This window comes from Sturnira hondurensis, unplaced genomic scaffold, assembly GCF_014824575.4.
Source record: "Sturnira hondurensis isolate 20B ecotype Veracruz unplaced genomic scaffold, ASM1482457v3 Scaffold0008761, whole genome shotgun sequence".
Classification (NCBI taxonomy): domain Eukaryota; kingdom Metazoa; phylum Chordata; class Mammalia; order Chiroptera; family Phyllostomidae; genus Sturnira; species Sturnira hondurensis.
The window spans coordinates 3,062,745-3,088,540 of NW_028081392.1; the positions used below are offsets into that span (position 1 = coordinate 3,062,745).

Consider the following 25,796-nt stretch of genomic DNA (forward strand, 5'->3'; position numbering starts at 1 on the left):
ACTACTCCTTGTTGCACTGATTTCTGGTCTCTCTGCCTTCCTGGCACCAGTGGAATAGGGCTGTAGGAACCAGTGTATTTTGACTCCCTGAGAGTTCAAAATGGGGCCCTTTGGAGTTTCTCTTCCTGTCTTTTTCCTGCGGATACACACCCTGCAGGGGGTTCTTGAGCCTGGCCTGACTGTTCTGCCGAACTTCCCCACTGGATACATAACTTGCAATCCAACAGGAGGTGGGGGCTGGGTACATCCTTCCCTTCCCAGAGGTTTGAACTGTGCTAGGGAAGGGGGGTTCTGCCTGGCTGTAAGTAATCTCAGATGCTCAACTCTTGCCCATCTAATTCCCAGCCCACTGCCCTCACAGTAGACAGTCTTGAACTGTTTTTGCACAGCCCCTGGCTTGCTAACTGCGCTGGGACCCAGAAATCCTTTCACCATGCAACTTTCTGATCTCCCCACCCAGCTGTTTTGAGTGGGAGTTAACTGTGCTTTCACACTGTCCCTTTGCTGGCAGAGCAGCTGTGTGTGGGGTCCCTGCCCAGCAGGCTTCTGCTCCCCTTTTAAAAAGCCTCTCTGTGGCATCCCCAATGCAGCACTAAGTCACTGTCTGGTTCTCTGTGCACACCACCTCTCCAAAAAACCAAGTCTCTAACGGTCATGGCTGGCCAGTCTGCCTCCATCCAACCCAGGCGCAACCCTGATGGTTTGGGGAGACAGAGTCCCTCTCTATGGCACTCTCCTGGTTGACGTTTAGTGCTATGGTTATGGAATGCTGCTGGCTGTATGTGTGTGTGTGTAGCCTGGGTTTCCTCCACTCTATATATACTCCAAAGTCCCTCCCTACCAGGGTTTGGGGGTTTGCTATTAAGGACTGGGGCTCCCTGCCCTGGGAGGGGAGGGAGTCACGAAGCTGAGATTTCTGACTAGTCTCTCCTTTGCTGCAGGCACCACACATGCAGTGTTTCCCCTTCAACTTATAAAGTCTCCTTACCACCCATTGTGAGGCATCTTCTCTACTCTTTGGCTTCAAAATTTCATATCAGCTAAGATTCTGTTCATTGTTCGGATTATTTGTCAGAAGATCAGTCGTAAATCTGAGTTGGGAGCAAGAGCCAGTGAACTCAGCTTCCACGTACTTGGCTGCCATCTTCCCCCAGCCCAAAAGGGCTTTATAAGACAATTAAATGACAAGGAATTAAATAGAACTATCTTATAGATTTATTAATGAAAAATACCTTACAAAAACAGTATGTTTGGCCCTAAAATAGTTCAGCTGACTCTGAGGGTTTACAACAGTGACTGAGCAAGTGGCAGTAATGACTCTGCTGCTGAGAAAGAAGGGTGTTAGTATGCCCAACTCCATTGTTCAGAGGGCAAATGTTGGAAGCTCCACTTTCTAGGCCTAAGTTTTGGGGGCACGGGGAAGGCTGACAGTCTACAATACCTGGGTAGGAGGACTGCCCTGTGGTCAGGACAGTGACCATAGGGCTACATGTCCCTCTAAGACTGGGTGATGGGGAAGACAGACAGGTAATAGACATAGGTGGATAAAACAAAGACTAGAAGTTGATAAGATAGTAGAGGAACAGGGATGAGGGCTTAAGTACAAGTAGGAACATAAAGTATCCAGTAATAAAATGGTGACCTAAGGAATGACTAGTGTCCAGAGTAACATGGATTCGTCTTTAAAATGGCTCAAATAAAGGCCTAAATAGCAGCTACTTCTCTTTGCTAGGTGAATGGAAATTGGAATTTCCAATATTCCTTCTCAAGCAGCCACATCACATTAGATGTGGCATCCCTAGGAGAAACTGCCCGCTCTATGATGAGATGAGACTAGCACAACCCTGGCAGGGATGTACGGTATGAACTCTGCCACAGTACAGCTGAACAGAGAAAGCTGTGGCTCCAGGAAAGGAAAGGGGTGGCCCTTACCACCTACTGTGCTGCAGGGCTCTAGCCCTGATCTGCTTTCTTCCAGGAGCATCTGCTGGAACAAACAGAAACTCTTGTCCCCCTATCCTCCTGTGCCCAGATTGTGGGACATAACTGCTTTGCCTCCAGTCATCATCTGGGGGCATATCTACTCTTCGAGGACCAGGGGCTCGAGACCCTGGAACAGGACCCGAATTCCGAATTCTTAGGGGTACATGAAGACTGTTTGATGATAGAGACACAGGGTGAACAATGGGAGGATGGGAAGGTGAATGGAGAAGACCCCCCCAAGACTGATCATGAGGAATGTGAAGGCCCTGGTGTCTTTCTGGTAGTGTGGCAGAGTGGATTAGCTGAGTCCTGCACCCTGAAGTAGTCAGGAATCTAGCCCCAATATGCTGGTTGGCCTCTGACCATGGTCCCCAAGAGGCATCTGTTCTGGAACAATGGGGGAGACTCCGATAGTTCCAAGTCGTTCCTGTGTACTTGACCCCTTGGGAAGTTTCACTCCTGTCACACATAGCCAGAAACTGCTGGGCACTCCTTGAAGTTCCTGAGAAAAGAAACCCAAAGATTGAGCATCTTCAGTAAACCATTCTCCTTCCGAGAGGACTATTCCAGGCTGTCCCTCCCAACTCTCCACCCCTCCAGGAACATACATACACACAAGGGAAGGAAGAAACCTAGCTTTGCTTTTAATTTCGTTTTTTTTTAAACTCTTAATATACATCCAAATCAAGTATCTTACCTCCAACCTGGGCAAATAAAATAGTCTCTTAGATGCTGCCATACTTCTACCTCATTCCACAATAATCCTTCAACTTCAACACATGCGCATGCATACACAGACACACACACTCCAGAATGGCTCTTGAATATTGCAAATGTATATTCTCATTGTGACAACTCTACTCCTAGAGCCATCACTCCAAAACATCATTCATTTTCTTAATATGGTGCCTCTACTCCAGTCACATTCCTGCACATTCTGAGATCTCTGCTTTTGTTCATGCCACTCCTCCCACATATACAATGTGAAGTGCCTTTTCTATATATTAAGTCCCCTTGACTTAAAAGAATCACATCTAAAAACACTTCCCAATTCTTTATTTTTCATATCCCATCAATATCTGTCTTATATTGTTAAATGTATGTATCTATGTATGCGTATTCTGACTAAGTACTGAGCTCTTTGAGAAAGAAGAAGTACTGCCTTCTTTCTCCTCTGTATTGACAACAGCATTTGGAGCAGAATAGGCTGCAATAAATGCTGCTTATATCATCAGATGCCCCTAACAACTATCAAAGGAAGCTGGCTATCTGGATTGTTCCACAAAGTAACAGAAAGTCCACCTACCCAGATGGCCTATTTATCCAAAGCTTCCTAAAATTTAGACACAGATAATCAACAATACTACTCTATCTTCTGTTCTAGAACCACAACGACCCTCTGCCCTGGGGCATTTATATCTATAAGCCAAGGTTTCTCAGCCTTGGTACTAGTGATGTTTTGGGCTGATAATTCTTTCTTTGGGGGATAAGGGAGTGCAGGGAAACTTCCCTGTGCATTGCAGGATGTTTAGCAACATCCCTGGCCTCTACCAACTGAATGCTAGTATTACCTCCCATTTCCAAATTGGATCACTGCCTTAAACTATAGATTCAGCCCATGAAGGGGGAAAGAAGCAAATCTTGCTATGGAGAAAGCAGACTAATGCTGCCCACCTTCCCCAGGACTGTTTGGGTCTTTATTCATGGCATGGGTATTTGAGATACAGGGTCTTCCTAAGTCTACCATAGGCCATTCCTTAACTGAGGCTTAGGGGTCAGAAGGAGAGAAAACTAATAGAGATGACACTTCCGTTTTAGGGGGGATTCTAAAGAATGGATATTAACTCCCATTGAAGCAGTTCATTTTCATGGGTGGTTAGATTCTAGGAACTCTAGACCTTTAGCTGAAGAACTATATTGCCCAAGAAATGATTCAATCACAATTCATCTAGATGACTATTTGATCTTAAAGCAGTAATTCATATCCCTTTACAACCCCACCTTGGGACACACATACACACATACCTATAGGAGTACTAATTTGAGCCTTTATGTCCCTGGAAAGGTACCACATTCTGGCACATAATATTACAGTTGAGGGGAGAGTTACCTGGGGGTCTATGGGGCTCCCCTGCCATGCTGGGCATCAAGACATCTGGGGACAGGAACTGTGGTTGGGGTGGGTAGAGTTGGGGACCAAGGAGAAACACAGGAGGGTCATGGATGACAGGGAGGGAAGAGGAGCTGGAACAACGGTGCTTGGTTTCCAAAGCCTTTTTCCTCGTGTTTGATGAATCCTTATAATGAGACGACAAAAAAACACAGAGATGAGAATTAACATACAGCAGGACATGGTTGGGTAAACACAGCGAGGCAAGTGGTGGGGAAGGAGGGAACTAAAGTGCAAACATGCTGTATTCTGGAAAGGTGCTCAGTTTACTCAGTCACTATTCTTGTTAGTCACTCTACGAAACATCCGGACCACTATTAACTGGGGACACCAAACTTGTGTTAAGAGAGATTGTCTTCTCTTAACTTGTCTTCCTCATAGCTCTTTTCTTCCCAACCCTTCCATCTACATCTTTAGCAAACTCCTTAATGCTAACAGTAGAATTAGAGAGACAGATAGAAATTTAAAAACAGAAAAGAAATGAGAAATTCAGAAAGCCTGGGATTGAGAAAGAAAATTCTATACTCTATCAAAATATTAGGAACCAAATATATCTCCTTAAGTGTACAATCAAGAATTCTCGCCCTGGTTGGTGTGGCTCAGTGGATTGAATGCTGGCCTGCAAAGCAAGGGGTTGCCGGTTCGATTCCCAGTCCGGGCACACACCTGAATTGCAGGCCAGGTCCCCAGTAGGGTGCGCTCAAGAGGCAACCACATATTGATGTTTCTCTCCCTCTCTTTCTCCCTCCCTTCCCTTCTAAAAATGAATAAATAAAATCTTCAAAACAAAACAAAACTCTACTACTCCATTTTCTCTCCTGCCATTGCTACATTCCACTCTCTCCTTGTCAAGTTGGCACTCACTGATGCTTATGTCCTGTTCTACACTCCATCAGTCACTCACTTTTGTGGCAAAACCTCAGAAATATCCCCTTTAACACTTGAAACACTAGCCCTGGCTTGTGTAGCTCAGTGGATTGAGCACAGGCCTGTGAACCAGAGGATCACGGTTTGATTCCCAGTCAGGGCACATGCCTGGGTTGCAGGTGAGTTCCTGGTGGGGGACTCACGAGAGGCAACCATACATTGATATTCCCTCCCTCTCTCCTTCCCTTCCCCTCTAAAGATAAATAAATAAAATCTTTTAAAAAAATTTGAAACACTATTATATCCACAGTTGAACCAACATTCTTCCAAACTCATCTTCCAGGTACCACATTTTCTTAAGTCACCCAGATTAATATATTTACATTGCCCTTGATTTTGCACTTTTCATGCATTATTCCATTAGTTGCCTTTGCCAAATACTGTCGTTTCTACCCATAGGTTTCATATTTCAACTTAACTTGACCATGGCAACAACCTCTGGTCTGATCTTCCCATCTCCAGCCCACTACCTCCTCACTGTGGCCTGCAAGTCTCTAAGTAATATGGCAATGCCAATCTTTCTCACGTATCTGGGGCCATTCCTGCACTTTTACACTCCAACCTTTTTAACGTTCCACAAATACATCACACTCATTTCACCTCAGGCCTTTTACATGTACTGTTCTGTTACCTGGAATGTTCTTTCCATGGCTCACACCTTGATGTCAATGAGGTTTCTGATCAAATGTTACTTCCTTAAAGCCAGCTTCCCTCACTATTCCATCAAAAATAACCCTGAGAATAACCCTGTTACCTCTTTACTCCTTATCCTCTGGCTTTGTTTTATTCTTCTTTATCATATATTGTCTAGGATTAACTTGTTTATTGTCTTTTTCTCCTAGTAGAATACAGTTCTTTTCACTCCAGTATCCCCAGCACCTTGAATGACACCTGTAACATCACAGGCATTTAATAAATATTAAATAAAATAATATATGCTAGTATATCTTATTTGCTTTATGAGATTGTAAGCTATTTAAGGACACAATTTGTGTTCTTTCATCAGAATGCTCATAGCATCTACCATAGCATGGCACATAGTAGGCATTTACCATACAGCCTAAGGACCAGGTCCTTTTGGCATGTGACACAGCCAACTATTCCTTTCTTCTAGACAGAGAAGAGTGATACTCTTCGCTAGTTTTCCTTCTCTCTCTGATCTCTTTCACTAAGTCTCCTTTTAAGGTGGTTCTTTAGAAGAACCATCTTAAATCTGATACCCTTTGGGGATATGTCCTGGCTCATCTCTTTCACAATAGTCTTCCTCTTTTCAATGGGTATGATTTTCAAATCTCAATTTCAAGTCTAGATGTCTCATATCCAAAGGTCTACAAGATATCTCCACTCAAGTTTAATACAGGGTGGGGCAAAAGTAGGTTTATATTTATGAGTACACAAAACAGTCCATTCTGGTGTTGTTATTTATTAATTATTATATTATTTTCCATAGAACTGTAAACCTCCTTTGCCCCATCCGGTATATCCTAAATTGTATGTATGTCTTCCCTCAAATATATACTTGCTTCTCTTCCCTCAAATACTTGATTATCGATCAACCCATAATTCCTGGACAAGAACTTTGATTCTCCTTTCCCCATATCAAGGCAGGCAGGCACCAAGTCCCACTGATTTTTGCTTCCTAATTGGCTCTCCAGTATGTCCACTTCTCACTATCCTCCCAAACTTCTTACTGTGGTTCATGGTATAACCCCTGGTTTTATCCTTTCTAGTCTCACAAGTCAATACTCTCCATCCTTCCCTTGCCAGACTCTAATCTTTCTATACCAAACTTCTTTTAATTCAGTTAACATCTGCTTCAGGTCCCTTTATATTTTTTTACTTCTTCCAGGATGTTTTCCTTTATTCCTCAAGCCTACTTTAGATTTCCTTCTATTATACTTCCATAGCATTAAATTCTATCATGTTGTATTAGAATTGTTTATTTATCTGTCGCCAGTACACTGTAAAGTCCATGAGAGCTGGGACTACATCTAGCTCACCAGCTACTATATCCCCAGCACCTGGCACAGTACCTAGAACATAAGCTCAGTAAGCAATTAAAAGAATGAATGAATAAATAAATAATACAGGAGTCAGAAGAAAGCAAGTCAAATCTCCTAGAAAATAACAATTCGCCATTAAATGCATTAAAGGTATAGAAGACATGCTGGCCAAACAATTACCACCTTTTCCAAAAAGAACAGCAAACTGTTCAGAGTTATTCAGGGACTGATGAATAATAGATTGGAAAAAATGACTTCCTCCAGGGAAGAGAAACTGGATCTGAAGGACTGGTAGAACAGAGACTTAGTTTTCATTCTATGTCCTTTTGCACCTTTTAATTTTTATACCGCATATTTAAAATGTGTTTTAAATTTTTTATTCAGCTAACCTGGTGAACAAGTTTCAATGCACTGATGCTTTGTGTCCTAACCTCTATTATAATGAAAACTCAACTTGCCTTGGGTAAGTGGGTGAAGTTCTCAAAAGGCACAATTTATAAATCCAGCCACTGGAACTATTTGAATTTGTTGATCTCTGCTGACTCGGGTGTCCCTGTCCATTTCACCCACAAATTACTGCATTAATTATGTAAGAAAGGCCTCAGGAGGGGAATTTTTAAAAATCATTTTCCATATTTGCTAATGCACATGCTTTATTCCAGCTTGAAAGCACACTGGACCTCACTCAATAAGGTACTAGGGGGAGGTGGAAAAGGCGAAACGATATTCATCCCACCTCTTCCTTTGATCAGTGCAATGGGTTCTTACCCAATCTGCAGCTATTGCTTCTCAGACACTCCTCTCAAGGCTACTAGGACTCTTCTCACTGGGGAGCCCTAAAATACACCTTGCAGAACAACTACAAGGAAGGGGCATTCCTCTGGGCTCCAACTAAATGTGGGTCAATAAAATAATGACTATGTGACCTCATTTTTGCTGATTGCTTTCCCCCAAATTACAACCTTCAATTTTTTCTGCCTCTTCACTTGCACAATATTTTACCTAGCAAGAGAAAAGGGGTGCTCTGAATAGAAAGACACTGATTCTACTTACAACACTGTGGGAAGAGACTGGGGTCTCCTCCCTCTCTAAGACAACATTGCCACTGAGATTGCATGAGATGCAGCAAAAATTCTCTGCACTGTACTTATCATCTGCTCTGTACTCCTGCTGGGGTTTTGACAAGGTGTAGCCTTCAAATACACTTTGTCACACATAAGCAAACACGTAATGCCACACTTGGGGTTTTCCCCCAGACCCTGTTTCCAGGAATTTGGGAGAGAATAGGGTAAAACTCACTGGTAGAGATCTGAATTAGATATATTTGAAAGGTAGTACCTAGGTGGCAATCTTCTCTCATTCAAAAGCAGCTCAATCATAGATCTTGTTCTCCTCTAACAGCACCACATTACCAAGCCCCTGCCTTACCACTAACCCTGCCACACTCCTATCTCTCCCCAATTCCTTCCCCAACATAACATCCCATGCCCAGTGCTTTGGCACTGGAGACTGCTACCTGAGAAGCAGGCACTGTGTTGGCTTCATGGAGATTGTGCTCCATTTCTGCTGTTGGGGTCTTTGAGAGACCAAGGCCAGGGGCTGAGTGCAACCTCCTTCCAATGCCATCTGCGGAGTCTTAGGAGGAAAAGACAAATGTAAGTTGAAGTCCTCCCTTCTCTTGAAGCCTAAACTCTGAGCTTGGCAGTACAAAATTCAGGAGTTGTTTCATTAAACAACTAATATGCATCCCTGATCTACTGGAGGGTGTGCTCTCGGAATGCAGAACAACAGTTTCAGATAGGCATAGTTTTCTTATATGTCACAAGGGCCTCAGAGCACAGGCCTTGAAGAGCCTTGTAGAGAAGGGGCCCTGTGGAGACAGCTGAATATCTCCATCTTGCCTCATTTCATTTTTTTAAGTACAATTAACTTTGCTTCAGTCAGACTTGGGTCCAAGACTTAAAATATATACAGAGGAAATTTTCCAACATAGTGATTCTCTAGAGCATCTGTGATGACAAAGAAACTATTATCCAGTCTAGTTAGAAACAAAAATGATCATAGTAATCATCTATCAAATCTTCTGTTATGTTTTACATAACATGGAAATGAGTTCCATGGTCTGACAGGTAGTAAGTAGTTTAACCATTATTAAAATTCAAGTCTCTCAATTTTTGCTTCCTATTATTATGAACAGGAGCTCTTCAGCAACATTTTGTATGTATCACACTCTTTTATTTCCATTAGCTTCTCTCAATTACTAAAAATTCTAAACAATCTATAAATGCTTATCTCTTCCTCAAAATATTGCTAGGCTGTTAAGAGCTGCTCCAAACTGGACATGTGATTCCCAAGGGGCTTGCCCCAGTACAATTAATTAAGCCTTCCATTCTGAAGATGCACATGCCCTTGACCTGTATTAGATACATCTGTATCTATAGCCAGTTCACGTGTTGACTTGATATTTTGATTCTAATATATGTCATCAGGCTAAAGCATCATATTGCTGATATTAAGCTAGAAGTCCATTTACTTTTAATGCTTTCTGGAATTTAAATGCAGTGGTTCTAAAACCACCTCAGATTCATCTAGGAGCTTTAAAAAGTATGACTTCCTGTATCTCTACACAGACGTACTGAGTCAGAATCTTTGTGGTTAGAGCACAGGAATATTTATTTTTAAGAGGCTTCCTCTAGAAGTGTGGGAAATTCCCTCTCTGGCTGGGTGGCTAAGTTGCTTGGAATATTGTTTTGTGCACCAAAGGGTTGTGGGTTCAATTCCCAGTTAGGCACATACATAGGTGGTGCGTTCAGTCCCCAGCTGGGGTGTATACAGGAGGCAACTGATTGATGTTTCTCTATCACATCAATGTCTCCTTCTCTCTGTCTCTCCCTTATTCTCTTTCTAAAATCAATAAACATATCCTCAGGTGAGAATTTTTTTAAAAAGTGTAGGAGAATATACTAAGGCACTGCTTATGCAATGTAACATGTTACAGTCTTCCTGAAATGCAATCTAGAAATATCAATTAAAGTTGAAAATATATTTACCCTCTTACCCAACAATTTTACTACTAGAAATAAGAAGCAAAACTACCAGTTTATTGTAGCTTTGTTCACAGTAGCCAAGAATTAAAGTAAAGCCCATCTATAGGAGAATGGCTAAATACATTATGGTATCCTCAATATCAAATATTGCCCACCACTAAAAAGAATAATTGAATTAAGCAAGATGACTTGGAGGGATTTTCATGAAGTATTATTAACAGAAAAAAAACCTATAATATTAACCCCCCAAAACACTGTGAATGTAGACCTGCATAAGATTTTATAAACAGAAAAATAGAGAAATATGCAAATTATATTATTACCTGGGAAGGTGGGGAATAAAAGGTAGGGATTGATGTGAGGGGAGGAAAGATAAACAATAAAATTGTCCACAATAAAAATAGCATGTGTGCTCTGATCCCATTTATTTAAAATTATTTCTCTGGTTTTTTTTAAAGCCACTCCTTAGGTGACTATGATGGGCAGTCAGATTTAAGAATTACAGCTACAGCCCTGGCTGGTGTGGGTCAGTGGATTGAGCACTGGCCTGCAAACCAAAGGGTTGCTGGTTCGGTTCCAAGTCAGAGCACATGCCTGGGTTGTGGGCCAGGTCCCCATTAGGGGGCCAGCAAGAGGTAACCAGATATTGATGTTTCTCTCTCTCTTTCTCTCTCCCTTCCCCTTCCTCTAAAAATAAATAAATAAATAAACAAATAAATAAATAAGGTTCCAGCCAAGATGGAGGCATAGGTAGAAACCCTTCGCTTCCTTGTACAACCAAAAGTATGATAACAACCAACCTAAAATCAACAAACAACCAGAAGTGCCAGAAAATCAAACTGCATGGAACTCTGACAACCAAGGAATTAAAGCAATAATCAACCAGAACAACCAGACCGGTAAGAACCTGAGGTGAGGTGGGGCCAGCTGAGAAAAACCACAGTGAGGAGGCAGGCAGGACTGGCTGAAGGCAAAACTGAAACTCAGAGCTGCCTGTGGACTACGGTGACCGTGGTAGGAGAAACTCCCAGTCTCACCACCAGAGAGTTCATTCGAAAGTGCACCAGAGGTGAGCAGGCCAGCTGCACTTTTCCCTCTCTGATCCCTCCCCCACAAACAGTGCCACAGCGCTACAAAGAGGATTGCCCTGCCCTGGTGAATACCTATGGCCCCGCCCCCTTACAACTTGTCAGGTGTGCCAAGACAAAGAAATATGGCCCAAATGAAAGAACAAAGCAACACTCCAGAAGAGAGCTAAGTGATGAAGAGATAGCCAACCCATCTAATGGAGAATTTAAAGCCCTGGTAATCAAAATGCTCACAGAACTGATTGAGCTTGGTTAAAAAATGAAAAAACAAATGAAGGATACCCAAAGTGAAATAAAGCAAAATATTCAGGGAACCAACAGTGGCAGGAAGGAAACCAGGACTCAAATCAATGATTTGGAACAAAAGGAAGAAATAAACATCCAATCAGAACAGAATGAAGAAACAAGAATACAAAAAAATGAAGAGAGACTTACGAACCTCTGGGGCAACCTGAAATGTTTCAATATCTGAATTAAACGGGTACCAGAATGACAAGAACAAGAACAAGAAATTGAAAACAAATAATGAAGAAAAACTTCCCCAATCTGGCAAAGGAAATAGACTTCCAAGAACTCCAGGAAGCTCAGAGAGTCCCCAAAAAGTTGGACCCAAAGAGGAACACACCAAGGCACATTAAAATTACATTACCCAAAATTAAAGTAAAGGAGAGAATTCTAGAAGCAACCAGAGGAAAGGAGACAGTTACCTACAAAGGAGTTTCCATAAGACTATCAGCTGATTTCTCAAAAGCAACCTTGCAGGCAAGAAGGGGCTGGAAAGAAGTATTCAAAGTCATGACAGGCAAGGACCTACATCGAAGATTACTCTACCCAGCAAAGCTATCATTTAGACTGGAAGGGCAGATAAAGTGCTTCCCAGATAAGGTCAAGTTCAAGGAATTTGTCATCACCAAGCCCTTATTCTATGAAATGTTAAAAGGACTTATTTTTTAAAAAAAGAAGATAAAAAATATCAACAATGAAGTGACAACAAACTCACAACTATCAATAATAGAACCTAAAAGAAAAGAAAAACAACGAAAACAAAAACTAAACAAACACTAGAACAGGAACAGAATCAGAGAAATGGATATCACATGGAGGGATTTCATTGAGGAGGGGGAAGGGAGGACTAGGGGGGAAAGGTACAGGGAAGAAGAAGCATAATTAGTAGTCATAAAATAGATGGGGAAAGATAAAAATGGTATAGGAAACAGAGGACTCAAAGAATTTATATGTACAACCCATGGACATGAACTAAGGGGGGGAATGCTTGTGGGTTGGGTGTGCAGGGCAGAGAGGGGGTAAAGGGGTAAAACTGGGAAAACTGTAATAGCATAATCAGTAAAAAAAACACTTTTAAAAATAAATAAATATTTATTTAAAAAATTACAGCTACGATGATTATGATGATTAGAATCTGGTACTCCTCTAATCAAGTCAAGCATGCTTCCCTAGACAAGGAGGTGGCCACTGAAACCTCCTGAAGTGAGTAGATTCTGATTCTTTTAAAGCAGGGATGTCGAGACTTCCACCAAGATGGAGGCGTAGGTGGAAACACTGTGCCTCCTCCCACAACCAAGTTTGAATACGACACAGATTTAGTAAACAAAGATGCAGCCAAAGAACAGAAAATTGAACTATAGGGACACGCAACAACAACGAACTGCTCAACCAGACTGGTGAGAGAGGCGGAGCAGGGTTGGGCAGGAAGGATCCCCTGACCCCAGGTGCCCAGGCAGCCAGGGTAGCATTGGGCAGATCCAGTGAGGGCACAAGGCGGCAGGCTGACCGCGGTCACACATCCACACGCAGTGAGACAGACCACGCAGGCCCCAGCGGCGGGAAGCAGCAGAGGGGACTGCCGTTGCCCCTCTTGGACCCCGCCCCCACATATAATGTCACAACCCAGCAAATGAGTAGCCCCACCCTGGTGAACACCTAGGGCTCCGCTCCTCATACATAACAGGCACAAACAGTCCAAAACATGGCTCAAGAAGAACTCAAAGCCCTAGAGCCAGTAACTCTAAGCGACCAAGAAATAGCAAACCTCTCAGATGCACAGTTCAAAATACTGGTGATCAGGATGCTCACAGAACTGGTTGATTTTAGTCACAAATTAGAGGAACAAATGAAGGCTAAACTAATTGAAATTAAGGGAAATGCACAGGAAACCAAGAGTGATGGAAAGGAAACTGGGACTCAAATTAAGGGAGTGGACCAGAAGGAAGAAAAAAATGACCAAACAGAAAATTATGAAGAAACAAGAATTCAAAAAATTGAGGAGGCTTAGGAACCTTCAGGATATCGTTAAACGTTCCAACATCCAAATTATAGGGGTACCAGAAGGGGAAGACGAAGAGTGACAAGTGGAAAACTAATTTGAACAAATAATAAAGAAGAACTTCCCCAGTCTGGCAAAAGAAATAGACTTCCAGGAAATCCAGGAAGTTCAGAGAGTCCCAAAGAAGTTGGACCCAAGAAGGAACACACCAAGGCACATCATTATTATATTAGCCAAGATTAAAATGAAGGAGAGAATCCTAGAAGCAGCAAGAGATAAGGGGACAGTCACCTACAAAGGAGTTCCCATCAGACTGTCAGCTGATTTCTCAAAAGAGACCTTACAGGCAAAAAGGAGCTGGAGCCCTGGCTGGTGTAGCTCGGTGGATTGAGTGCAGGCCTGTGAACCAGAGGATCACAGTTCGATTCCCAGTCAGGGCACATGCCTGGGTTGTGGGCCAGTTTCCAGCAGGGGACACATGAGAGGCAACCATACATTGATATTTCTCTCCCTCTCTCCTTCCTTTCCCCTCTAAAGATAAATAAATCTTTAAAAAGGAAAAAAAGAAGGAGCTGTAAAGAAGTGTTCCAAGTCATGAAATCCAAAACCCTACATCCAAGATTGCTCTATCCAGCAAAGCTTTCATTTAGAATGGAAGGACAGATAAAGTGCTTCTCAGATAAGATCAAATTCAAGGAGTTCATCATCACCAAGCCTTTATTGTAAGAAATGTTAAAGGGACTTATCTAAGAAAAAGAAGATAAAAAATATGAACAGTGAAACGACAGCAAACACACAGTTATTAACAACCATACCTAAAACAAAAACAAACCAAGAGGACAGCTAGATCAGGAGTGGGACCATAGAAATGAAGAACACATGGAAGGTTAGCAACAGGGGAGTGGGAGGAGGTGAAGGGGGGAGAAGGTACAGAAAATAAGTAGCATAGACAGTAGGTAGGAAACAGATGGGGGAGGGCAAGAATAGTGTGGGAAATATAGAATCTAAAGAACTTGAGACACGTGGTCATAAACTAAAGGGGGGAATGGTGGGGGAGGGGGTGTGCAGGTGGAGGGGAGTGAAGGGGGGAATAGAACAACTGTAATGATATAATCAATAAAATATATTTTTAAAAATTAAAAAAAATAAAGCAGGGATGTCAAAGTCATTTTCACCAGGGGCCACATCAGCCTCATGGTTGCTTTCAAAGGGCCAAATGTATTTTAGGACTGTATAAATGTAACTACTCCTTAACTAGGGGCAAGGAGTTCATTGCTACCGCTGGGTAGAAACAAAGTGCGGGGCCAGATAAAACAAGGTGGAGGGTTGGGTTCAGCCTTGCGTTTGCCACCTGTGTTTTAAAGACACTTAAGCACAGCCCTGGCCAGGTAGCTCAACTGGTTTGAGCATCATCCTAATACACCAAGGTTGTGGGTTTGATCCCTAGTCAGGGCACATGCAAGACCCAACCAAGGAAAGCATAGAAGAAGTGGAACAACAAGTCAATATTTCTCTTTCTCTCATCAATAAATAAAAAGTAAAATTAAAGTCTTTATTTCTTTGAGAAAGATTCTGAATTATTTATGGGTGAATGATATAATGTCTGGGATATGCTTTAAAGTAATCCAGTGAGAAAGGGAAGGGGGAGGGATGCTATAGCTAAATCAATTATTGGCCATATATTAACAATTGGCCAAAATAATCACCATGCAAGTTAGTGATAAGTACGTGGGGGAGTGTATAACATTTACTCTTTCTCTTAACTATTGAATATACCATGACAAAAAGTTATTTTTATCTTTAAGATGATGTCTGCCCAATTCCACAGTACTGTGGAATTTAGAATACAGGTCAAGGGCAGTGTTTGCATGACTCTTTAGGAACTATAACATGTCAATAATCTTGTCACAAACACAGCACACTATATGATTCCATCTATGTAAAATGTCCAGAATAAGCAAATCTATAGGCAGAAAATAGATGAGAAGTTGTCTGGGTCAGGGAGAAAGGAAAGGAGGAAATGGGGAGTGATTACTAACAGGTACAAGCTTTCTTTCGGAGGTGATAAACACACTTTAAAATTGACTGTGGTGATGGACAGACAACTCTGTGAATGCAATAAAAACCTGTTGAATTGTACATTTTAGGTGAATTGTATGTGTAAATTATATACAAATAAAGCTTAGAAAATAAGTCAGAGAAAGACAAATACTGTATGATTTCATATGTGGAATCTAAAAAACAAAAAAAGGTGAACTAATAGAAACAGAGAATACAATGGTAGGATCAGGGGCTGGGGGAACTGAAGAGATATTAGTCAAAGGGTATGAACTTCCAGCTGTAAGTTCTGGGGATCATGACTACAGCCAACAACACTGTATTACATATGTGAAAGCTGCTAAGAGGGTAGCTTTTAAACATTCTTACCACAAAAATATTTTTAAAAGATTTTAGTTATTTATTTATCTTTAGAGGGGAAGGAGAGGGAGAGAAACATCAATGTATGGTTGCCTTTCACGCGTCCCCCTGCTGGGAGTTGGCCTGCAGGGAACCAGCCTGCAACCCAGGCATGTGCCCTAACTGGGAATCGAACCGCGATCCTCTGGTTCGCAGGCCCGTGCTCAAACCACTGAGCTACACCAGCCAGGCTAAACACTTACCTCCCTATTTCTTTTTTTTTTTAAGATTTTTAAAATTTATTTATCTTTAGAGGGGAAGGGAAGGAGAGAAGGAGAGAACTATCAATGTATGGTTGCTTCTTGTGAGTCCCCTGCTGGGAACTGGCCTTCAACCCAGGCATGTGCCCTGACTGGGAATCGAACCGTGATCCTCTGGTTCGCAGGCCCGCGCTCAAACCACTGAGCTACACCAGCCAGGGCAACACAAAAATATTTTAATATGTGTGGTGATGGTTGCATTAACTAATGTTGCTGTGGTAATCTTTTAGCAATAAACACATGTATCAAAACATCAGTCCTGGCTGGTATAGCTCAGTGGATTGAGCATGGGCCTGCAAACCAGAGGATCGCAGTTCGATTCCCAGTCAGGGCACATGCCTGGGTTGCAAGCCACTTCCCGGCAGGGGACACACGATACATTGTATGTCCTCGGCAGAGGCAACCATACATTGATATTTCTCCCCCTCTCTCCTTCCCTTCCCCTCTCAAGATAAATAAAATATTTTAAAAAACAAAACAAAAACAAAAAAAACCCATCACATTGTATACCTTAAATATACACAATGTTATCTGTCACTTTATGTATCAATAAAGAACTGGGAAAAAAAGTACCAGTAATTTGGTGCTTAATAAATGCTTTACAATAAGATAAAAAAGGATTCCCCCAAAGGCTAATTGGTTTGACAAATATTTTGATAACTGATTCATTAGATGGATTTTTTAAACTAGTTTTTGTTCACTGTCAAAGAAAAAAATTAATGGTTGCTAGGTGCACTTTCATACTGATTTTAGGAATATAATCTTCCTGAAGGCTAATTTTCCAGTAAATATCAAGACATTTTTTTAAAGTTTATAACTTTCAACTAGTTATTACTTTTCTAAAAATTTATTCTAAGGAGCTTATCAGAAATGTGGTTAAACATTTAAGTTTAAAGATATTCATCATAGAGTAATATTATTAAAAAATTGGAAATAGCCTAAATAATCACATCATAATCCTGCTTTTTGTAAAAATAAAGCAAAATATACAGTAAATATGTATAATAAAGCTAGATATAACTCATGAAATTTGAAAAGTGGGATTATCAATAATTTTTATTGCTTTAAATATTTCAAGACTATCCACAATGAAAAATGTTGCTATTTTGGGTAATATAGGGTTTTTTTTGTTTCACTTGGTTTTTGTATAATGTTTGACAGTTCATTACATTTTACTTGTAATGTATTCTTTTATATGTATTGATTATCATTAAAACACTTGACATTTGCGTATTCTTTCTCCCTTACATTACACAGGAAGCTAACTGAGGCCAACTCCAGCTTTTCCTCATTCTTTAGAATCTTCTTCCCATACTGCCCCGCCCGTGTACCTAAGGAGCACTTCATAGATGCATGCTATTACAAAGTCTGCACTAGGATGCACATCCTAAAAAACATCATAATATCAAATCTTGTATTTATGTGATAACTCCTAAGAGCTCCTCAGGACATAGTAGGTACTCATTAAATATCTGTTGTTTAGCTGTAATTAAACGCTGGTTGGTAGCATGCGAGGAACCCATGCCATTACAGAAACTGGTATTTCTAAACTGAAGATAAAGTTCTCTGAGTTCAATCTCACAGAATGATACATATTTTAAGAGTTGGAAGGCATCTTTAAAAAAAAAATCATTGAATTCTCTCTTTTTTATAGGTAAAAACTTGGCCCTGGGTTATTAAGTGAGTTGTCCAAATTTATACTAATTAATGATGAAGTCAGTATAATAGTTCTGGCTTTGAAATTCTTAAGTGCATCAATCTAAGTTATAAATATTTTTCATTTATTCAGTTTCCAGAAATGAGAAAAGTGATGTGCATTTAAGTCTGTCATGTGCATCCAAGGTGCAGACTTCATTCTTCACACAATACTTCTGAAAAGTCAGTGAATGGGTACCCTACAGGCATACTATCTTGAAAATTCTAAACCTGGTGGTTCCTAAAGGGATCAGGGAAGGTCTTGAGATTGCTGGTTCAATATAATCTGGAAACTCCCTTTGCAGACTTGGCTCAATGTGAATGTCTTCATTGCAAATTGGATCTGGAAGCTGAATCTTGTGATGAAGCTGGATTTTCTAAGCCATGGAAGAATGACTTTTCCTCCCAGCCTCACCCATGTCATGCTGAATCACTCTTAAAGACCTATGAGCCATTCCTTAGCACTGACTCATATACTGAAGAAGTCTTGGGCATATACTCCTTGGTCTCTTTCTTTAGGAGAGAACTGGCCTATGAGTGATGATTCTGTCCTCATTCTTGATTCTAACCAGAAAAAATGTCTAGCCCTTGTCCTGAAGTCCTTATAAACATAGTCAAAAGTTCTACTACCACCTCCTAAGCTGGGGATACAATCTGGACAGAACATGACCCCATCTCTGATTTTGTCCTCAAGCTTTTGTGTGTCTTCCACTCCCCCATCCCTGGTTGCATTCTTACCTGTTTGGCTAAGTGGGTACCAGGCCACATCCCGCTGCTCCCATCCAGAACAGCCAGTTTGAGAAGCCTGAAGACTGGCCTGGTAGAGAGACTCCAATTCTGAGGTCTCCTGCTCTGTGTCTTGGTTCCAGTGTGGATGCAAAAGGATGTGGTTTCTGTCTGGATAGGCCGCACAGGTATAGGGATTTGTGGGGGAGGACTTTATTTCTGGCCCAGGGACCCCATGTTTAAGCTGAGAGTCACAGAGCTTTGTGACATTCACCCAGGAATCTAAAGGCAAAGAAGTTCCCAAGTCCACACTGCTGCCCAACTCCTTAGGCCTAACATCTCTTACTTGTGATGGCTTCCTTTGGTACATATTTGGCTCTGCCAACCTGGGCTGTCCTCCCCAAGAAGTCTCACCATTGGGCAGCCCAGAGTTCATGGCAAGAGGAGGATGATCAGAAGGCTCTTCCCAGGAAGACAGTCTATCCCTGCTATTCACAGAGGGCTGCTGTTTTGCCCAAGGCCAGTGGCCTTTCCCTTGACCCTGTGGGAAAGGAGGCTTAGAGTCAGAAGGGGAAGAGCTCTTCCTTTGACCATTTGGAAAACTTCTGTCCTGGGAACCAGTACCATCTCTTGTGGTGGCACCTTGCATCCTCTGGAACTGTTCTGCCAGAGAGCGGACAAGCCCCTTTGTGCCCGAAAACTCTGGCGTACAGGGCTCCTCACTGCCTCCATTCACTTTTGAAGTTTTGAGGCTTTTGGCTTGGAAGCATTGGTTAGTTTTCTGCACAGTATCAGGAGAGCGAAACACAGATGAAGAAGCAGCAGGCATTACGGGGCGGCAGGCTCTGTAAAGGGGAAGGTCGGGCTGACTTGATGAACTTACAAGACTACAGGCTAGGCAGTGTGCATGATCTTTTTCACACGTGGTTATTCCAGTTGGGTGTGACCAAGCTGTCACCTGGGATGAGTCAACAGGATCCCTCTTTTCTTGGAATAGCTCTTCTTGATCAATGCCTCTTCCTTCTTGAGGGGGGAACCTGTTGCAGCTGCTGTTATCTGCCCTGTAGCCTTGCAGCTTACCCTCTGGTATATCTAATGGTTCCCAACCATGATGAGAGTTCTTCTCAGTTGTCCCTGGTATTTTAGGTGAGCACTGCCTGTGCAACACAGAGGGGTCAATGCTATCCACCTCCACTGAAGCAAGAAGGTTCGAGGCAGACCTACTGGGGGAAATACGCTGTGGGGCAGACAGGGTAGATGACTCCGGGAAGAGTGGTGACTGTGACTCATGGCAGGAAGCAGATGAGTAGACGAAAGAACTGGCCCCAAACTCTGTATTCGTGTAGGGTTCCAGTTGTGCCTCCCGGCTTAACAATACTTGGAGCGGGATAGGCTGTTCACTGAAATAAATAGAGAGAGCCAGTCATAAACTGTCTTGATTGACAAGATCACCTACAAAAAACGTTTCACTCAGTTTCCATATCTAGCTAACCACAGAGGGAATGGCAAAAATAAAGGCAAAGACAAGACAAGTATAGTCAACAGTTCAGAGGTTCACAAGAGAAGGCACATGGTCTGCTTCCGCCCAAATAATTGGTAATATTAATCCTCTTTAATACATGCCCTCACCAAAGTTTCACAGGGTAGTATTAAGTAAAGCCCTTGCCAGTATTCTTCACTACCTGTGAAGTCCTATTCCAGCTATATTTTACTTGCAAATCAAAAAACAAAAATTGCTAGTCCCACATGCAAATGACCGGGAAAGTAAGCAAAACCTAGAAATCACTCATACCTGGGGTCCAGAGAGGCAGAACAGCCAAAAGAACCAAAACGCCATATTTACAGAGTACAGGATGGTTTGGGTTCATGAAATCACATAAAAATCAACTATTTCAAGTGTGTTTTCATAATCTGGATTTGGTTGTATTACTCACTGAGACGTTTCCCCAAAATAATGCACTGTTACTGTCTTCAAATTTGGGAGTGGAAGTCAGCATTTAGTTCGTTTCTCACTAACTGCTTTGTATTTCGGACCTAAAAATTGTGTTAGAAGTACTTAAATAAAACCTTGATCACTCACATATATCAAGTGACATAAACTGCCTAAATTGTTTCTATTCAAAACATATTTGATCAGATCCCCAGATCAGCATTCAACTGCAGGAATACACAATGGGAGAAAAAGAACCCTAGCTATGGACATTAAATTTGAACAACATAATACAAACTTTTGTGGAAACAATCACCCAGACACCCCTACAACATTATGAAGAATATGATATTATACTTATATGGGAAACCTAATGGAGTCAAATAGACCTACCTGGATTTGAATTCCATACTTCTACCACTTGTTAGCTAAGTAATACTCGGTACCTTACTTAACTTACCCCATAAGCCTGATTTCTTTATTTACATATATCACTAAATAGTCCTTATCCTAAGATTTTTGTGAGAACTAAAATAGAACATAAAGTGTTTAAACTTAGTGCCTGGGTATAGGCAGATGTTTAAAAAATGTTAGCTGCTTTTATAATATTTATATTCTGAAAACCACTCAGGTTCATTAACAGCCAAAATTTACTTTTACTAAAATCTATCTATTTTAAGTTAACACCCAAATTCAAGGGTTAAATATAAGAATGACATCAATGACCACAGGAACTTTTTTCAACTTTTTTTGATTCCCTGTAGTCCTGACCACAGGTAATCAGAACAAAGGGAATCTTCGTGTTTCTTCTCTATGGTTTCATCAAAGCAAGGAAGACTGCTGTTTCTGCTTCCATGGAAGATAAGATGCCACTAAAACCTCAAAACAAATCACATGGCTTCTACTGCAACCTGAAATGTAGCTTGACTGCCATGTCTAAGAACTTAATATGTACAAATTTAATAATCCAATTGTTATACAAGCCCAGGGAAAAACTTCCCCACAGGAAATATGAACAAGTGGTCTATTTATTATGCTATACTTTTCTTTACCTTTCTAGGAACTATTAAGAAAAAGACCAGCAGTGGGATGAAATTTCACTGCATATATGACCTGAGAGAATAAATTTTTCAGAGGAGTCTTCTCTCCCCTCTAGTCGACGAGACAATGAGAGCTCTGGCCACGGAGCGCCCCTGGCCACTTCCTCCCCTGGCACACATTGACTGCTGTGGTTCCCAGGCACTACCTTGTTGGCTGAGGGAGGGCCCCTGCCTGTGAGGGGAGGCAGGCTGAGGGTTGCGATGGTTGCTGCGATGATTGCTGCTGCTGCATGCGATCCTGCAGGCTCCGTGCTTTTCGAATACTGATTTGCAACTTCTTATCGACTAGGGCTCTGCTGTGCGTGCTAGAGCTGGCACCATGCAGGGCAAGTCTTAGTTTAGCTAAAATGCAAAAGAAAATATAGCAGAAACAGAACACAAAGTACAAACAAAAATAAAAAGAATAAAATTGAACATAAAAATGAGCAAAGATATGCAGTAAAACTCAAAATATGCAGCAGGAATGTAAGGCGTGAACCATGCATGTGCTGTCCAGGGCACAGAGCTGGCTCTGGCTATAAGGAACATTCACAGAAGCCATGGAGGCCAAACAGGTTAATTCAAATTTAAAAAAAACAAACAAATGAAAAGCTAACTAAAATGAGTTAAAAAGATAAACTGGTGCTTCCATCTTAGAAGTTGCCACTCTTATTTTGCAACTGACCTGTCTGACTCTGGTCTCCAAATTCTGCTCCCAACTCCCCTTTCCTGACGGCCAACAGCAGAAATAAGATCCAAACCTGCATCTGTCTTTACAGAACACAACTTCTTGTGGGTCATGTTTAAGAACCAGATACAAATTCTAAGCCTTAGTCCCTGGCTATAACCTAATGGTGCAACATATCAGAAAGGCAGGAGAGAAACATGAAGAATTAAATATGCAGGGTGAAGTCACAGGCCTGGGAAGTCACAGCCAATTTATTACTCTCTTCCTTCCATAAGCTGCACCTCATTGACTAGAGAAAGAGCAAACTAACCTCACAGATGTGGCCTAATTTATCTTGGGATAAGAAGGCAGGCATGGCTGGGTAATCATTCATCAGTGGACTCCTGGTTATTCCAGTAAATATCCATAGGCCACAGTGACAGCACCTGGCACACTTACAAATCTGAAGGGCAAAGAGAGCTAGCTAAAGGGCCTCTCAGTTTGGGATAGTAAATGAGGAGACATAAAAGCTGCTTTTGTTCCATGTGAGTGCCGACACTAATAATACCTGTTATGAAGGTAATCAAAAGTGCCATAGGCACACTGGTTAGAGTTACTTACAGATAGCTTCGTTACAGAGAGCCAAAGCTGCGGCACAGTCTCCCCTCTGTTCCAGGTGCAGCGACTCTTCAAATACTGAATCTGCCTCTTGCAGGGACCTCTCAAAGCCGTCACTCCTCCCTGAAAGGGCCAGCACTTTTCATTTTCATTACAATTGGTTCCAACTTTTCCTACGTACTGTTGTTTCCTTTCAAAGCACACAGATCCTTGCTGCTGAGCCTTTGTTCTACCCTTATTCCAACTGTCCACTGTTGTTAAGAATTCTCTGAAACAAGTAGGACATTCATTTCTGCCTTTACTAACATCTCACCCAAGGCATGAAAGAAGGTATGTCCTTGTCCACCACATACTCCAACTCCAAGACCTCAAAGAAAAAACAAAGTACTGTCTATAGCAGAAGGGTGGGTTCACATACTTTTACTGACCTGCCCTTCCACAGTGCAACAAGACACATCTTACCAACCAGTATCAGAATGCCCGAGATCTCCACTGAGACCTCCACTGCTAGGTTAAGGCAAAAGTGGCTTCACTACTCTGTGGAAAGCCATCTGTTAACACGCTGTTCCTATATCAATTCACAGTCCTCTCTGCACCACCCTCAACTGAAAAATCAGTACGCCTCTTGGGCACGATGGTTAACAGTTCCTAACCCCAATATATCTGTTGAACTGCCTTTGTTGTTGTTTGCAAGCACATACTTTTCATCAGCACTGCTAAGTATTTACTTTTATGATGCTCTTGCTCACCAAACCTACCTCACAAAAGTTACCTTCCCAAACAGAGAGCATGGGGTATTCCTTCCTCCCCTGAAAGTGTGCCAAAGCAGGTGCAGGAGAGTCCAAGTACAGAGCCAGATGAAAAAGCAAGAAAGTACTGTAAGGGCAACTTTTGTGAAAGAATCCTAAAGCTTATGCACCCCTTTGCCTTTTACTCACTCATAACCATAAATTGGTAGTAGCTATAAATTCACCTACAATTAGGATTAATAGTGAGTTTTCCCAAGCTCAAAGGAAAAAAAATTAAAATGTCAGAGTCACTTCTACCACAATGTCTCAACCCTCCACTTACCTTAAACTGGAATGGTAAGAATGGCTCTTCCACACCCCTAACATTAATTCCCTAATTTACCATGGCTTTTGACGAGTAATGGGAAGGTGGTGGAAGTAGTTGTGTGAGTTCTGAAGAACTTGGCACTCAGGTTCTATGCCACCTCCAGAGATGTAGTTCTCCCCAACCTCCAGGCCTGAAGTATTCTCATAATATTTGAAATCTACTGATTGTATACAACCTTTATAATAATAGGTGGTGGCTATAGCCATTAAGACAAAATTCTCCAGGCTGACAGTGACCAGAGGGGAGAGGGGAGGGAATTTCAAGGGAAATAGGGGAGGGATTTAGAGGAACATATATAAAGGATACATGGACAACAACTGAGAAGGGTGGAAATGGGAGGGAGGGGGGACCAGGGGGCTGGGATGGGATGGGAGTAATAGACAGAAAACTATACTTGAAAAATAATTAAATAAAAAAATTGGGGAAAAAAATCTGGCATGAGTCTATAATAAAGATTTATCTTTTATTCCCTCTTTAAAAAAAAAAAGACAAAATTCTCTACAAAGTTTAGGTAAACTGTAGTTGACTCATCGTTGTATTAGATTTTAATTCTTATCATCTAGAATCTTAGCACTCCATTTCTTGCTTTTCCAGGAGAAGCGAAACCAAAGTGTATGAAGAACTGACAATGAAACATAGCTAGAAGAATTCCCTCTCAACTTTAATGTACTTACTACTCTAAAGGCGGAAGGGGGGAAAAGGTAAGGGAGGAAGATGAAAGGACTGCCCTTTCAAAAGCAGTAGAAATCTGAGATACCAATGTGATACAGCTTCAGGATAAAAAGGAAGACTACCCAAATGTAAGGACAGCTGAGGAATTAGAAATTGGAAACTGATGTGGAAACTAATACAATGCCTTGGTAAATAAAAGTCAACAACTGACTCGAATCAAAAAACTGCAGGGTTAGAGGAGAAAAGTGGCCCCCATGTAGGCCCCCAAATTAGCACAGGGAGCTTCTCTGTGTATTGATAAAAAGAGGGAAGTGGGACTTCCGCCAAGATGGAGGCATAGGTGGAAACACTGTGCCTTCTCCCACAACCAAGTTTGACTACAACAAAAGTTTTGGAGAACTAGAACACACCCAAAGACCAGAACACGGAATTATATGGAAGTCCGACAACTACGAACCATTCAACGGGGACGGTAAGAGAGACAGAACCAGCAACGGAGCTGGGTCGGGCAGGACAGATCCCCCAACCTAGGCGCTAGGCACGTGGGCAGCCCAAAGCCAGTTGGGGTGCGGGGCAGACTGACCAAGGTCACACATTCGCGCACAGTGAGACGGACCGCGCAGGCCCCAGGGGACGAACCCAGTGGTGAAGGGCCGACAAGCGGTGGCACACTCGAGTGCAGTGGAACGAAACGCGTGGGCCCGGTGACAGTGGTGGCTGCGGTGCCAGTAGGGGTCGCAGCAGCAGGCGGCAGAGGGAAGCCATTGTCCCTCTTTGACCCCGCCCCCACATACAACGTCACAACCCAGCGACTGAGTTGCCCTGCTCCGGTGAAAACCTAAGGCTCCGATCCTGCTACTTAACAGGCACAAACAGCCCAAAAGATGGCGCAAGAGGAACTCAAAGTCCCAGAGCCAATAACCCTAAGCGACCGGGAAATTGCCAGCCTCTCAGAAGCCCAATTTAAGACACTATTTATCAGCATACTCACAGAATTGGTAGACTACAGTCACAAATTAGAGAAACATATAAAGGCTAAACTAATTGAAATGAAGGGAGATGTCCAGGAAACCA

General features: G+C 42.0%; 1 protein-coding gene across 9 annotated transcripts in view; it reads right to left on the bottom strand.

The window, feature by feature from the left end:
* Window positions 1-1,192: 1,192 nt before the first annotated feature.
* USP54 (ubiquitin specific peptidase 54) overlaps window positions 1,193-25,796 on the bottom strand; it is a 148,612-nt gene continuing 124,008 nt past the window's right edge. For 7 of the 9 annotated variants that reach the window (XM_037055915.1, XM_037055911.1, XM_037055919.1 and 4 more), the window contains 6 exons: window positions 22,938-23,057; window positions 21,817-22,012; window positions 18,653-20,040; window positions 8,600-8,718; window positions 4,094-4,280; window positions 1,193-2,485 (listed from right to left, as the gene is read on the bottom strand). In XM_037055915.1, the coding sequence (XP_036911810.1) occupies window positions 1,929-2,485; window positions 4,094-4,280; window positions 8,600-8,718; window positions 18,653-20,040; window positions 21,817-22,012; window positions 22,938-23,057 (2,567 nt within the window). In that variant the 3' untranslated portion in view covers window positions 1,193-1,928. The remainder of the gene's footprint in view (window positions 2,486-4,093; window positions 4,281-8,599; window positions 8,719-18,652; window positions 20,041-21,816; window positions 22,013-22,937; window positions 23,058-25,796) is intronic. The other 2 variants (XM_037055918.1, XM_037055920.1) reach the window with 1 other exon arrangement.